At 41.2% G+C, this 15,415-nt stretch overlaps 1 protein-coding gene across 4 annotated transcripts in view; it reads right to left on the bottom strand.

Annotated features, from left to right (window-relative positions):
• Positions 1–15,415, bottom strand: part of EXOC2 (exocyst complex component 2) — a gene marked incomplete at its 3' end in the record, with an annotated part of 271,555 nt that overhangs the window by 197,717 nt on the left and 58,423 nt on the right. For all 4 annotated transcript variants that reach the window (XM_080658431.1, XM_080658434.1, XM_080658432.1 and 1 more), the window contains 2 exons: positions 10,176–10,336; positions 1,886–2,062 (listed from right to left, as the gene is read on the bottom strand). In XM_080658431.1, the coding sequence (XP_080514557.1) occupies positions 1,886–2,062; positions 10,176–10,293 (295 nt within the window). In that variant the 5' untranslated portion in view covers positions 10,294–10,336. The remainder of the gene's footprint in view (positions 1–1,885; positions 2,063–10,175; positions 10,337–15,415) is intronic.

Genomic DNA, 15,415 nt, shown 5'->3' with positions numbered 1-15,415 from the left:
CTCATTTATTTTCTTACTAGAGGCCCGGTGCACGAATTTGTGCACCAATGGGGTCCCTCAGCCTGGCTTGTGGGATTGGGTCGAAACCGGCTCTCCGACATCCCCGAGGGGTCTTGGATTGCGAGAGGGCACAGGCCAGGCTGAGGGGCCCCACTGGTTCACGATCAGGAGGAGGGACGCCAAGAGGTTAGGCAGCAGGGGAGGGATCATAGGAGGGCTCCAGGGCATGTCCAGCCCATCTCACTTAGTCCTGATTGTCCGGACCCCAGCAGCAAGCTAACCTACCAGTTGGAGCATCTGCCCCCTGGTGGTCAGTGCATGTCTTAGCGACTGGTTGACTATCTGCCCCCTGGTGGTCAGTGCACATCATAGCGAGTGGTTGAGCGGCCTTAGCATATCATTAGCATATTATGCTTTGATTGGTTGAATGGATGACTGGACCAGACACTTAGCATATTAGGCTTTTATTATATAGGATCATCCAATGCAGATAACTTTCATTAATCTTTATTTTTTACAATATCACATATGTCCCTTTTTTTTCCCCATTGATCCCTACTAGCCTGCACCCAACCCCACCCCAGGCCTTCACCACACTATTGTCTGTGTTGATAGGCTCTCTTAACTCATTTAATCTATAAGGTAGATAATACAATTTATCCACTTTTACCCACAAAGGAACTAGGTATCCAAGTACCACAGTTAGTAATATAAAGATCAAATTAATATTCAGAGTCTGGCTCCTCAGACTATGTTCTTAACTACTCTAATACAGGGGTGGGGAACCTTTTTACTGCCAAGGGCCATTTGGACATTTATAACATCATTTGTAGGCCATACAAAATTATCAACTTAAATAATCAGTCTGCTGCCCTGATCAGTTTGGCTCAGTGGATAGAGCATCGGCCTGCAGACTGAAGGGTCCCAGGTTCGATTCCGATCAAGGGCATGTATCTTGGTTGCAGGCACATCCCCAGTGGGTAGTGTGCAGGAGGCAGCTGATCGATGTTTCCCCCTCATCGATGTTTCTGCCTCTCTATCCCTCTCCCTTCCTCTCTGTAAAAAAAGAAAAATCAATAAAATATATATATATATATATATATATATATATATATATATGTGTGTGTGTGTGTGTGTGTGTGTATATATATATATATATACATATATATATATATATATATATATATATATATTTTTTTTTTTTTTTTAAATTAGTCTGCTATATTTAGTCAAACATTTAACTAACTCACAGATCAAATATATGATGCCTTGGCAGAGCCAGACCAAATGATTTCATGTGCCTTATATGGTCTGTGGATGAACATTCCCCACCACTGCTCTATTATGAGAAAGTGGTTGTTAAGTGTATAAAAATGTAACATGTGCTATGGGATACAATAAAGAGTTATTTTTAGTTTGAAGGGCTAAAGACACCTCCAGATCAAGCAACATTTTGTTCAGAGCTGAAAGGGGAGAAAATGAAAGAAAAGAGCACATTATTTAGATAATATTATTGCTAACTTGGCTGAATCAGGAAGGTATTTCACTTTAAATCTTAACCATATAACAGAAAGAAAAAAGAAATTCAAGAAGAAATGTATTCAAGAACAAGAAATTGCCAATTGTCATATCAAAATGTTAAGTGAACAGATTTTATAAAGAATTTAGTATGATTGACAGTTATGTCAGGATAATCACCCTTAGTGCATTTTCAAAAGTAATAGGTATTTTAACCAATACACCATTCCTGTCAAAATAAACATAAATCTAAGTTAGTGAGATATAATAGTGGGTAAATTTTAGACTAATTTAACAGTTCTAAATTTTAAAAGAGAAAACCCATTTTTATTTTCATCTTCAGAATAACATGACTAAAGGTCGATACCTATTTTTTCAGGCTTGAGTAACTTGAAAGAGACTGTTGAGGTTCCTTTGCCACCTGACTTGGTTGTGACAATTATGTCTCCTTTGTCATTTTTGGCTTGTCCAACTCGACATACTATTTTACTTGCAGACATCCATTCTGCTGTCAGGAGGCAATTATGTCCACAAATTGCCAAACCTGAAAAAAAAAAGCATGCAAAGTTCAAAACAACAATGATAAGAGTTAATCATGTCTATTACATAAAAATACACTTATACTTTCTCCACTTAGTAATACCAGGCCTTTTCAAGAACTGAAAAATAAATCTAGAAATAATATTCCCTTGTTCCCTTATTTCTATTATTGAAAACTAGAGGCCCGGTAAACAAATTCATGCAGGGGTGGGGTCTGCCCGGCCTGCCCCAATAGGGGCCCATCAGGCCAAGCCGGCAGGGGGATGAGGGGCCATGGGAGTTTGGCCGGGCAGCCCCACCCCCGATCAGGGTTTTGGGGCCGAATGGGGGGTGGGGCCAGCCGGGAGGAGGGGCCGTTTGGGGTCCGGATCAGGCCGGTTGGCTGCTGCAGTGTGGGTCATAGCCACAATTTGTTCCAGTCATTCTGGTCATTCTGCCGTTTAGGTTGTTGGGCTTTTATATATATAGATAGCCAATATTTTTTGCAAGTATACCAGTCTCTCTTGATTTTTTTCTAAACATTTTACTCTAATACTATATTTAAGACTTATTTTAGAATATATTTAAGTTTCTTCAAACATCAATGGAATTAGGTTATATAATGCCCATAATAATAACGTGTAGGTATTCTAGATCAGAGGTCGCCAACCTGTCAGACCTCACAGACCACCAGTAATCCGCGGATGACTAGTTGGCAACTGCTGTTCCAAAGGTTTCCTTAAACCAGCAGTCACCAACTTTTCAGACCACAGGGACCACCAGTAGGCGACTGCTGTTCTAGATTACTTAGACCAGTGGTCGGCAAACCACGGCTTGCGAGCCACATGCGGCTCTTTGGCCCCTTGAGTGTGGCTCTTCCACAAAATACCATGGCCTGGGCGAGTCTATTTTGAAAAAGTGGCAATAGAAGAAGTTTAAGTTTAAAAAATTTGGCGCTCAAAAGAAATTTCAATCGTTGTACTGTTGATATTTGGCTCTGTTGACTAATGAGTTTGCCGACCACTGACTTAGACTATGAGAATCTTAAATTACTTTCATTTATATTAGAAAGTTATTGCTATTATTAGAAGTCTAAGTTGATATAAAATTCTAAAGGATAAATAGATGTATATATCATTCCCTAAAAACGTATTTATACATCTCCCTGAAAATGATATGCATATACTTTTGCTAGTGTTCAATCATACATGGGGTAACAGAATGAACTAAAGTAGATACTTTATTGTAAGCACAGCCTGGAGTCTGGTAAACCCAGTAAATGTTCTCAGGCATTACTGGTTTACCATTTCATTTTTTTATTTCATTATTATTCCTCTAACAACAATTCATGCTGCCTTAGTGTTTTCTTAATGATATTATCAATATATGACATTCTGCTTTCACAATAAACTGGCACGCCAAAAAGGTCAACTCATGCCTGCCATCTCAGAGCCCAATTCCATGTAAATTTAGGCAGTAACCAAACAGGTAGGCACTGAAAGATTTTAGTGAGGAAGACATGGCCCCAGGTAGAACACCGAAATACCACCATGTGTACACACTGCCAGCTAGTCTACTAATTGATTTCCTCTCTATTTTCCATTTCCACAAAACAGAGACCAATTCTATATATATATATAAAAGGCTAATATGCAAAGTGTCCCCTCAGGAGTTTGAACGGGTAACTAGGAGTTCAATCACTCACTATGACGTACGCTGACCACCAGGGGTGGCACAGAATGAAGGCAGGCCCCGGCTGAGAGCCGAAAGGCCCCAATTGGCCCTGATTGCCAGCCAGACCTAGGGACCCTATCCGTGCACAAATTTCATTTGCCAGGCCTCTACTATAATAAATATTTATGAAGAAAATAAACCAATATGCGGCAGAGACCCAGACACTTCACATTTTCTTTTCTTATTATGTAAGAGTGTATATTGTTCAGCAGTCAAGTTTGATAAATGTAATTTTTTTTTTCCAGGAACACATGTCTAATTTGGTTGAAAAAAATGTAGGGAGGGATTCATGTTCTGTTACAACTTAAAGCACTATTTAGTAAGAATGTTACATTAACAATAAAGGAATAAAAAACAACTACATTTTTAAGACATCCATTGAAATAATGAATTTTAGAGATTCCCCTAAAACATTTATTATTTATTCATGTATGAAATTTTGTCTTACTAATAAAGCCCTTAAAGGATTAAGGTTTCTGTTGGTTTTTTAAAATATGTAATGACATTCACACATTTTTAAATGCATTCATAATTCAAAATTATTTTTTTTCAAAATGGGAATGTCCTAGATATCTTTCCTGTTAATCAATTTTTGTTACAAAAAAATTAAATAATTTTAAAAAACTGAGACCAGATGATGTGGCTCAGTGGTTGAGCACTGACCCATGAACAAGGAGGTCACAATTCCATTCATGGTCAGGGCACATGCCCATGTTGCGCGTTTGATCCCTAGTAGGGGCAGGAGGCAGCTGATCAATGATTCTCTCTCATCATTGATGTTTCTAACTCTCTCTTACTCTCCCTTCCTCTCTCTGAAATCAATAAAAACATATTTTAAAAAAAGAGATTGAAAGCATCTCTGGAACTCCTTCCCATCTCCAAGATTAAGCACTGTGAAACACTTCAATGCATATTTGCTCAAATAATTTTTAAGCATACATAAATCAGTCTGTTTATTTTTTAAATGAATGGGAAGTGCTTAAAATTACAAACTGTTTAATTATACATAACAGACATTTTGATATCACTCGGGGCAATATGTAAGTTAATATTTTTTAATTTTACTATTTCAAAAAGGTTCTTGTGATTTTAAATACTAACTCACTTCAGAAAGGAGAAAAACTGAACAACAAATGTCAGGGCTTAATGTCAAGTGATTCCTAATGTAAGTTACCTGCTAGAGAACTATCTTATGATTAAAACTGAGGAATGGGAACAACTATCAGCCACAGAGACATGAAATCTGGAAAACATGTTCAGATGAACAAACATGAATAGATATTCATAATGGTACAAGAGAAAAACTACTCCCAAAAAACAATAGTAGATTCATTTGGTCATAGCTTCTATCAGTGTTCCTCTGATTTAATATGTATTCTTCATTTTAACTAAAATAAAATTAATAATAAAATGATTTTAAACATAGATTCAAATGGATCATTTAAAATGCCATGAAAATTAAATAGGATTATAAGACCATTTTTTAAATTTTGTAAGCACTTTTGCTAAATTACTGAAAGCTAAGAAACCTGTTTCATGAAATAAAATAACATCTTTTTTTTTAAAGTAACTTGTAGAATTCCAAATAAAGTGTTTTTATAGTGTTTTACTTGGCTAGTGTAGATATCATCTGAGTTAAAAACACAAACAATTTAGTAGGTTAAGTTTGCTTTTTTAAAAAATGGTTTCTTGGCAATGCATAGGCAGGTTGAAAGCTGAACTACCAAGTTTTATAAAAGTAATACACATTTAGTCAAATAAGAATAGCATTGCCAGAAACTAAAGCAAGATTAAAATTTACATAGACTAGTAACCATCATTTTCAGGAGCTCACAATGACTGCCCATTAATATGTGGGATGTAATCTATGGCCTCTTTCCATACGTTCTGGGGATTTTTCCCCTTTGGATGAAGAAAATTCTGGAATGAGCTATATCAAAAAAACAAGACATAGGATTAGATAAGACTATCTTCATAAGAATAAATGTGATTTATTTACTGAAGAATCAACAATTATAACTAGAGAAACAGTATAAAGTGTTACATTTAAATAACACTAGCAAAAAGAATTAGCTGGGAAGTGCAAAATTCAGTTATTAATCATGGTGTGGAGCTTCAGTTCACTTTCTCTTTTCAAAGGGAGTTTCTGAATGGCCAAAAACAATCAGAAGCTATAATGCAAGAAAAACAAGTTCCAACTCATAATCTCCAGTACTTTATCAAATTAATAAATGAATCAAGAGAATGTCTGAATCCAGATAAACGTATTTGGGAAACCAGAATATATATTCAGTAGCATATACTAGAGTCTCTCCCTTCCTCATTCTCAATGGATTGGTATACCCTCACAGAGTTCACAGGAAAATAAGCTTAACTGACTATACAAATATATTTCTAATTTGCCCTCTTCCCTGGCTGTATCTCACACTCATTTGTATTTAAAAAACAGAAAAGCATAATTAAGCTCTTTAGAGACTGAGACTTAGTGGGTCAGAGCATTTTTTTTTAAGTTCCAGAAGACGTTAAGAAAAGCTATGAGTGAGAAACACTGACAAACACCAACGCTTAAGTAGGCCAGAGTACAAGGTCTCCACTTCACAGACAGGGAGAAACACACTATGCTAACCAACATCTATATATATAAAAGCCCAGCAACCGTAACGGCGGAACAATAGGACCACCAGTGGCTATGATGCGCCAACAAGCCTAATCCGGGCCCCCCCACTCCCCAACCTCCGCACTCCCCTCCACCCCCCCATTGGTCTCCAATAGGAGGAGGAGCTGAAGCGGGGAGCAGGGTAGGCAGCAGTTCAGTCTGAGTTGTGGCTGCGGTGGAGGTGAGTACTCCACAGCCACCCAAGTCCAGGGGGAGGGGAGGGCAGCAGCATGGAGCGCCAGCCTGTCCAGCCACCACACCTCATCCCCCAGCCACTTTCACCGCACCCAGAGACCACCAGCCATGGCCGTGCCGCCCGATTCCCAGGAAGAGCTGGCCCCAGGTCCCAGTGGTTTGGGGACCAGGAGGAAGGGGAGAACGAAGTGGTGATGCTGAAAGGGGCAAGGCTGGGGGGTGAGGCCTGCACCACAGGTGGGAGAGTCTGGCAGGAGACTGGGAGCAAGGGCCCAGGAAGCAGTGCCCCAGAAACTGGGCTTGAATCCCACCCAGCCACCACCCGTTGTCATGGAAACTGCATCCACAGGTAAGGTGGGCAGGCGGACAGGAGCCACAGCCCCGCAAATGGCATGGGGACCCGGATCCCAAGACTGCCCCTCCTCACAGCGTGCCTCCGCACCTTCCTCACGCTCCCACCTTGAACACCAATCTCCCCAGACTCCCCCACACACTCTGGGCTTCGCCACAGGCAACTATAAATGTTGGCGGATGGGTCGAAAACCTGAATTTCATTTTCCCAAAGACTTGGAAGAAAACAAAATACTATTAATTCTTTTATTTAATGATTATCATTATTGTGGCATTTAAAATGGTCCTCAGAGGCAAACCACAGCACCTGGTGCTAGAGTGCCTATGTACAAGTTTCTTCCTTTTGTCAAGGGGTTGGGGATTAATTATTAAGGGGCTGTTCGGGGCCTCTTGGCCGGTTGTGATGATTTCAGGGGGTGTGTTTACACGCAGCATGTGCACCAGTGACCTGGATGCTGACAACAACGCGACAGGCAGGCCCACTGCTCCTCAACCAGGCCCTGTCCCGGGCAGAGAGGTGATTTTAAGCAGCCCTTACCCGTTCCCTCCATGAATCGCCACACCCTATTCCCTCATTGGTCCCCCATCTCATCCTCCATTTCTCCCTCTCTCCATGGAAGGAACAGAAATACGAGGGTGTGTATGTCTAATTCAGGAGGGACATGGTTGCCAGAGGGCTGGGGGTTGCCTTTCATTCCCAGCTGCCAGGATGCAGAGAACACTGACTCTTGCAGGGAACATTGAAACTTGCAACCCCTTCAAGTAGCCAGCCTGGCTGTGGTGTTACAGAACTTGGGTGGTGAGTGGGTGAGGTTCAGCTTACCAGCAGTCTGGACTCTCCTGGGCTTTTGAAAATTGCCCTGGGTTCTGACTCCCCAGCTTCCAAACCAGAGCGCAGGTGCCTGGAGGGGACCAGGGGGTCTGAGGCATCCTGGCCCGGGGTTGTGGGAGGCTCTTTGGGGGAGAAGCCTCCGGCCTGGTAGTGCTGATTTTCTAGGGACCGGGGAAGAGGGTGCTATGTTGTGTGCCTTGAGGAAGCTTTGTTGTGATGGAATGGGAGTGCATAGTTTTGGAAATGTAGCTTTTCAAGGCCTGGGGTGGTGGGCACTCCCAACGGAGGGGAAAGGCAGCGGGACTGGCCTTCGCACTCTTGGCAGCTGATTTAGGGGAACCCCTTTCTTAAACCACCACCTCTTACTGGTCATGTGGCGTGGCCTTAGGCAGCTTTAACTCTGCTCCAGTACAAGATCTGAGCTGAGAGAAGGAGGTTTGGGGAATGTGTTGAATAAAATGGCAACATTCTGAAGGGAAGAGAAAAAGTGACCATTTTACAAGCAAAAAAAGAAAAGAAAGACTTAAATCTGAAAAACCCATTTGTCCTATGTTAATTACTATATGAGAGGTTGGGGGTAAGGGTGACGGTGGGCGGTGAGGGGAGACTAAGATGGCTGACTGGCCTTTCAACTTCATCTAAGTAAAGTGAAAACAAGACTCTATCATTGCACATTAAGGTGGCAAAAGATAAAAGGTAAATAAAGGTACCTTTTTTTTTGTTGGGTTACCATTACCATTCTTTGATGAGGGTAGCTCATGGTTCAGAACCTTTATCCACCATCATCAAAGTAAATTATTTCTTTTTTTTTTTTTTTAAATATATTTTATTGATATTTCACAGAGAGGAAGGGAGAGGGATAGAGAGCCAGAAACATCGATGAGAGAGAAACATCGATTAGCTGCCTCCTACACACCTCCCACTGGGGATGTGCCCGCAACCAAGGTACATGCCCTTGACCGGAATCGAACCCGGGACCTTTCAGTCCGCAGGCCGACGCTCTATCCACTGAGCCAAACCAGTTTCGGCTAAATTATTTCTTTATAGGCATGATCTACCTCCCATTAGTGTCACCAGGGTCTGGTGGATTAGGGAAAGAAAGCTAAGTGCCCAGTGTTCAGTAATACGATCCACTAAAAGGAGGTGCTATTTATACAATGTTTACAACAACTCCGGCTGTCCAAAGCAGGCACTTGCAATTTTCAACATCATCATAATTATTATTGTAGAAATATTGTACTTTGTTAGCTGTTATAGGGGTTTCCTACCCTAGGCAACAAATCTATCTATATAAAAGTCTAATATTACAAAGTGTTCCCTCGGGAGTTCGACTGACCAGGAGTTCGATCACTCGCTATGACGTGCGCTGTCCACCAGGGGGTGGCACTGAATGAAGGAAGGCCCCAGCCGGCAGCTGGGAAAGGGAGGCCATGGCAAGCAGTCAGCAGCCAGGGAAGGGAGGCCCTGGCCGGCAGTTGGAAGGAAGGCCCCAGCCGGCAGCCAGAAGGCCCCAATTGGCCCTGATCGCCAGCCAAGCCTAGGGACCCTACCCATGCATGGATTTCATGCACCAGGCCTCTAGTCTAATAATATTTATGCTTGTCAACTGGATGCATAATATTCTATCATTCATGTCCTTCAGCTTAAAAAGATTAAAAAAACATAAAATGACCCTAAAAACTAAAACCTAGCTTGCTCTAAATATGTAAATATTAGGGGATCCTAAATAAAAAAGATAGATTAACATGGGTGAGAATTAGTCTTAAGATTTTTGGTTGAAAGAGTCCAGGCTTGGCAGGCAGAGATTGTATTTCAGAACAGTGGTGGTGCTCTCCAACCTGAGGGAGCAGCTATGTGGTAGAGAAAAGGAAACAAATATCTACAGGTCACCTGGTGGGATAGTCTCTTTTAGGTGGAGTAAGAGCCAAGTGGTACTGACATCACCAGGAGATGGAGTTTAGGTTTAATTTAAAAAGCAAGGAGGAACAGAAGAGGCATAATTCCCAGAGCTCTTGAGAAAGAATACTAAGTGTTGTGTCATGAAAGAAAAACTAAAGAGAGAAAAAATAGCTAGGAGACTTTTGGCAATCTAAGCAGGAGAGAGCAAAGCTGAAGAAACAGAGTCAAATTTCCACTATGGGAAACTTTCTGAAGGAATTTAGTGAAAGACAATATAGATAAGATTTGATAAAATAATGATTTTCAACAGGAAAATCAAATAATTTCCTTATTTTTATTCAGATTATTTTGTACAGACCACAATAATGTTTTTCTATCATCTTCACTATTTCAAAAAAATATATCTTGCCTCAACTGTCTTAACATAAAAATGCTTTTACCATGGATATACAGCATAGTCCTTGCCCTTACCTATGAGGTCAGTTGGGCCAGTTCCCAGGTTTTCTCCTCTAATTGTGACCTTGGTCCATGGTATTCCTTCATTTGGGGAGATGCCTGTCACGAGTGGGGGTTGTCGTGAACGAGACATTGTGATTTGTTGAGCAAACTGGAGATCTAGTTACAGAGGTAATCTGTTGAAAAAGAAAAAAAGGATTAAGGTCAACTGAGATAAGCACTGACTCAAAATATAAGAATTCTAGACATTAGGTACCAAAACAGAAAAAGTATTCTTAAATAGTGGTTCCGAACTTTTTAGCTGTCTGCCAACATCTACTGAACATTAAGTTTACTAAGAACACTCTAGATCAGGGGTGGGTAAACTTTTTGGCTCGAGGGCCACAATAGGTTCTTAAACTGGACCGGAGGGCCGGAACAAAAGCATGGATGGAGTGTTTGTGTGAACTAATATAAATTCAAAGTAAACATCATTACATAAAAGGGTACGGTCTTTTTTTTTTTTTCAATAGTTTTATTCATTTCAAACATTTTAACAAGAATGTAAACACTATTATAATTTGAAACTTCAAAAAATGAAGGAATCATAGCACAATAACATACCTTATATTGAAGATGGCAAAGGCAAAATAAAATTGCCTAACAAAGGAAAGGTACAAAAGCCTTTCAAATTAAACTTAAATATAATAAAATAATTTAAAACTAAAACAAATAGAAAAGAACAAAATGTGTAAACAGTAAATTAAGCATTTTCTTTAGTGCAACTTCCAAATTATGCCCGGGACGTAGATGTAGATGGCAATGTAGACTGGGTTGAAAGGTTTTTGGTCTTTAAAACATCAACTTCAGTGGGAACAGTGTTGTTGGTCTCCTTTTTTAGCTAATGCATCAAAGTCTGGAGTTAGTTTTGTTGTGGCTATTCTCAGGATAGATCTGAGGTGTTCGTCAGTTAAGCTGGATCTGTGAGGGGCTTTGTTGATGTTCATGACGCTAAATGTCTGCTCACTAACAAAGGTTGACCCAAACAGCACCAGTATTTTCTGTGCCATCCTCGGATGTTTGGAAAAGTGGCTTCATTAAGTGAAGCATGAAAGTCTCTTAGTTCAAGAGAGCTGAATTTCTCCTTTAGGACGAAGTCAGACTGAAGATCGATGAGTTCCAGTTTCACCTCTTCTGGTGCTGTTTCAGGGTTTTGTGACAAAGGACAGGCCACCAGTTGAAGTGACTGGTCAATTTTTTCAACATCAGAAAAACGATGACAGAATTCTGCATGCAGGTCATCCAGTGATTTGCTGTATTTCTTCACGTTTTGGATGGTCTCCTTCTGTGTGGCTAGTGTGGCAAAATGAGTGAAGACTTTGAAATTTGTCTGGAAAAGAAAATCAGCTTCGATTTAAAGGCTTTCACATTAGTGTACATGTCATGTACATACTGATCTTTTCCCTGTAGCTTCACATTTAGCTCATTCAAATGTGAAAATATATCTACAGCAAATGCAAAGTCACACAGCCAATTCTTGTCACTCAGCTCAGTAAATTCGTCAGACTTCCCCTTTAATTTCAAAAATGCACCAATCACTTCTTTGAGCTCCCACACTCGTTGGAAAACTTTGCCCAAACTCAACCAGCGGACACGAGAGTGGTAAAGTAAGTCGTGGTGATCAGCATCAGTTTCCTCCAGAAACTTAATAAACTGACGGTGCTGAAGTCCCTTTGCTAAAATGAAATTAACAAGCTTTACGACTGGATTAACATCATGATTAAGTTGTAATATAGACTTGCACAATGATTCCTGGTGAATACAGTGAAGAAAAATAACGTCTTGGTTAGGGTTTTCCTCTTTCACTTTATCCTGAATTTATCAGTCCAACATTTTTTCCAGTTAAATTTGGAGATCCATCTGTCGTGACATTAACAAGTTTACTCCATGGTAGCTTCATTTTCTCGATGACAGTAGACACCCGGTCATACAAGTCCTCTCCCCGTGTTTTTCCTTTCAATGGCTCCATGGCTAAAAACTCCTCCGTAATTTCAAAATTGTCACTAATCCCTCGGGTAAAAATTAAGAGCTGAGCAGTGTCCTTTACGTCATTACTTTCATCCAATGCTAGTGAATAAAACTTAAAGAACTCTGCCTTACTATTTAACTTGCTGGCCAAGTCTTCATCAATCAGTTCCACTCGACGAGTCACTGTCCTGCACAATAAGCTGAGTTTTTCAAACTTGCCTTTGCTCTCTGGACACAAGAGACCTGCTGTCTCTATCATACATTCTTTCAAAAACTTGCCTTCAGAGAGAGGTTTGCTAGCTTTTGCTAATTTGAATGATAGCATAAAACTTGCTTTGGTAATTGTCTCTTGAATTGCAGTTTGTCTGTGAAAGACTTTTTGCTGAGCCTGTAATTTAGCCATCAACCTCTGTGCAGTAGCCTCCCGTTCTTGAGGTGACTGCTTGCTAGCATAGTTGCCATGCTTTGTGGCAAAGTGACGGCTGAGATTGTACTCTTTGAAGACGCAAGTGTTTCCTGGCATATCAGACATACCGGCATTGATCGGACTTCGGTGAAAAAATATTTTGTTGTCCACTCCCTCTTAAACACTCGGCATTCACTGTCCACTTTCCTTTTCTTTGATCCACTCATGTTTAATATTGGGCTAAAACCAACAGTACCGTTCTCTTATTAAATTATTTACTAAAATAAGACAGTGAAGTATAAAAACAAGTGATTAAATTTGCTCTACTATAACATTTTTGGTCTTCTAAAAAATATATATATAACAAAATCATCTGAAAAAGTTCAGACATGGGACAGAGGCATACCCTGATCATAGAGAACAACCCCTTTCCTCAATAGGAAACCTGTGTATCTTTCACACAGGCCCTTTGTTTATGGTAACACACATAGCCGCACATTGCTGTGTCTTTCAGACACACTTGTATGGGAGGTGCTAGGGCAGTGCAAAACATGGGTAACCAGTAGTTACCACTAGTGCTTCCGTTACTGGCAAAAAACAGCCGCAGTGCACATAGTGTGAAAGAACCCATTCCATTATCAATGTCAGATTGCATCCACTGGACTCTATAAAAACAACCAAGTGCCACTTTTAAATGCCCATTGCAACAGTTTTTCTTATTAAAAGCTGGAAATGGCAGGGTATTTATATATATACCCCTACTGTGACAGCCTGGCAGAGCATTACAAAGGAGAAAAGCCAGCATCTGGTGATGTCCATAAGTACAAGACTTCAGGCTGTCATTAGCAGGAAAGGGTTTCATCCAAGTACCGTGTTTCCCCGAAAATAAAACATCCTCCGAAAATAAGACCTACTTACAGGTTTCCTTCTGAGTAAAATAAAAGGCATCCCCCGAAAATAAGGCCCCCAGGCTCTGTCTCAGAATGAAAATTAATTTACCGTAAACTGGTCGCTAGGGCCACCCCAACTGGCGTCTAGCAACCAGTGATGTTACGCGGAGTCCTGACGTCACTGCTGTGTGGAGGCGGAGCGGAGGTCAGAGTGAGCGGTGAGCACGGGGCAGGAGAGAGGAGGAGACTTTCGCAGATGTGTGTAGAAGAACAGGAGGATTACAGCGGACGGGATGCGGCGAAGGTGGTGAGTGCTGGTCTGTGTCTGGTGACACTACCTGATGCTCGCGGCAGCCTTCATGATGACTTTAGGTTCTCAGTCAGTGGCAGACCCTGCTCCAGCCCAGATCCAGGCCCCAGCAAGCCCAGTGACAATCCCCAGGCAGGCCCCAGGGGGTAAATGTCTGATAAAGGGGTAGGCGGGATGTCTGGTGAAGGTGTTCAGTGGCACAGGGGGGGATCACTTAAAATGACACAGGAGGATCAGAGGGGGCAATCAAAATGACACAGGAGGATCAATAGGGGTTACTAAAATGGTAATCCCCCCTCTGATTCTCCTGTGCCATTTTGATTCCCCCCTCTGATCCCCCCTGTGTCATTTTGAGTGATCCCCCTCGCCCCACCTTGATACCCCAATTCCTTTTTTTTTTACCCCTAGAAATGAGTGCAAAAAGAAAAAGCTACTCCGTGGAGTACAAGAAAGTAATCGTGGAAGACTCTTGGGGCCAAAATCTTACTGCTTTCTGCAAAGAGAAGATGTTGAGTATCCGATTGGTCCGAAAATGGCGAGCAGAGTATGGTAACCTCATTGAACAAGTGGACAAGGGAAATGCTAAAAAGCGCAAGTGTGGATCAGGTCGGCAACCATTATTTTCCGAGCTGGAAGACCTGATCTGTGAATGGGTTGTTGACAGGAGAGCAAAGGTTTTGGTTGTGAATAGGGCTCCGATTCAAGAATTTGCCCTTGCAATGGCACCACAGTTTGACATAGCCCCCGAAGACTTCAAAGCATCACAACACTGGCTGGATAATTTCCTTCAGCGAAGTGAACTGTCTTTAAGAAGATCTACAACATTGTTTAGGTTGGAAGCTACTCAAGTTATTAAGCGAGCACTTGCATTCAAGTCCTTTATTGATGATGCCGACTTCTCTAAATACAATCTTTCCAACATGATTGCTATGGATGAAACTGCAGTGTTTATGGGCCAATCATCTCAAACAACAATTGAACAGCGGGGTGCCTCCTTAGCGTACATTCCCTCCACTGCTTACGAAAGTGCACGTGTTTCCTGTATTTTGGCAATTCGTCTGGATGGCACTAAAATCCCACCTTTAATCATTTCTAAGGGCAAGAAGGAAAAGATTGAACGTGTTTTGGGCATTTTTATTCTTGAAACTGAAAAAGCCTGGGCCACACAAGCAGTTATAAGGAAGTGGGTCGATTTAATGCTGCCGCTTGTTATGCGAGGGAGCCAAAGAGGTCTGCTAGTCTGGGATGCAGCCAGCACTCACCGCGCTAAAGACATGAAGACATTTCTTCACGAAAGAAAAATAGATCAGATAATGATTCCCGCAGGAATGACGACCTATCTCCAGACTCTTGATATTGCAATAAACAAGCCATTCAAAGACAATTTGCGCATGGAAATTAATGACTACATTGAAAATAGAATGGAGAGAAATCAGCGTGGAAACTTTGTGAAACTTAAACTGCAAGAAGTTGTGACTTGGGTGAAGAATTCATGGGAGAAAATCACTGACAGTTGCATTGCAAATGCACTGCGAGCAGGCTACCTTGACAAGAAGTACTCATTTAAAGACAGTGCTATTGCTAAACATGAGAGATTTGGTCCACTGATTCTGAAAGAAATGGAGTCACAGGAAATTCAGGA

Source organism: Plecotus auritus (assembly GCF_963455305.1).
Source record: "Plecotus auritus genome assembly, chromosome: 2".
In the NCBI taxonomy this organism is placed as follows: Eukaryota; Metazoa; Chordata; class Mammalia; order Chiroptera; family Vespertilionidae; genus Plecotus; species Plecotus auritus.
Note: the sequence above shows the minus strand (reverse complement) of the source record. Positions and strands in the feature narration are given on the sequence as shown.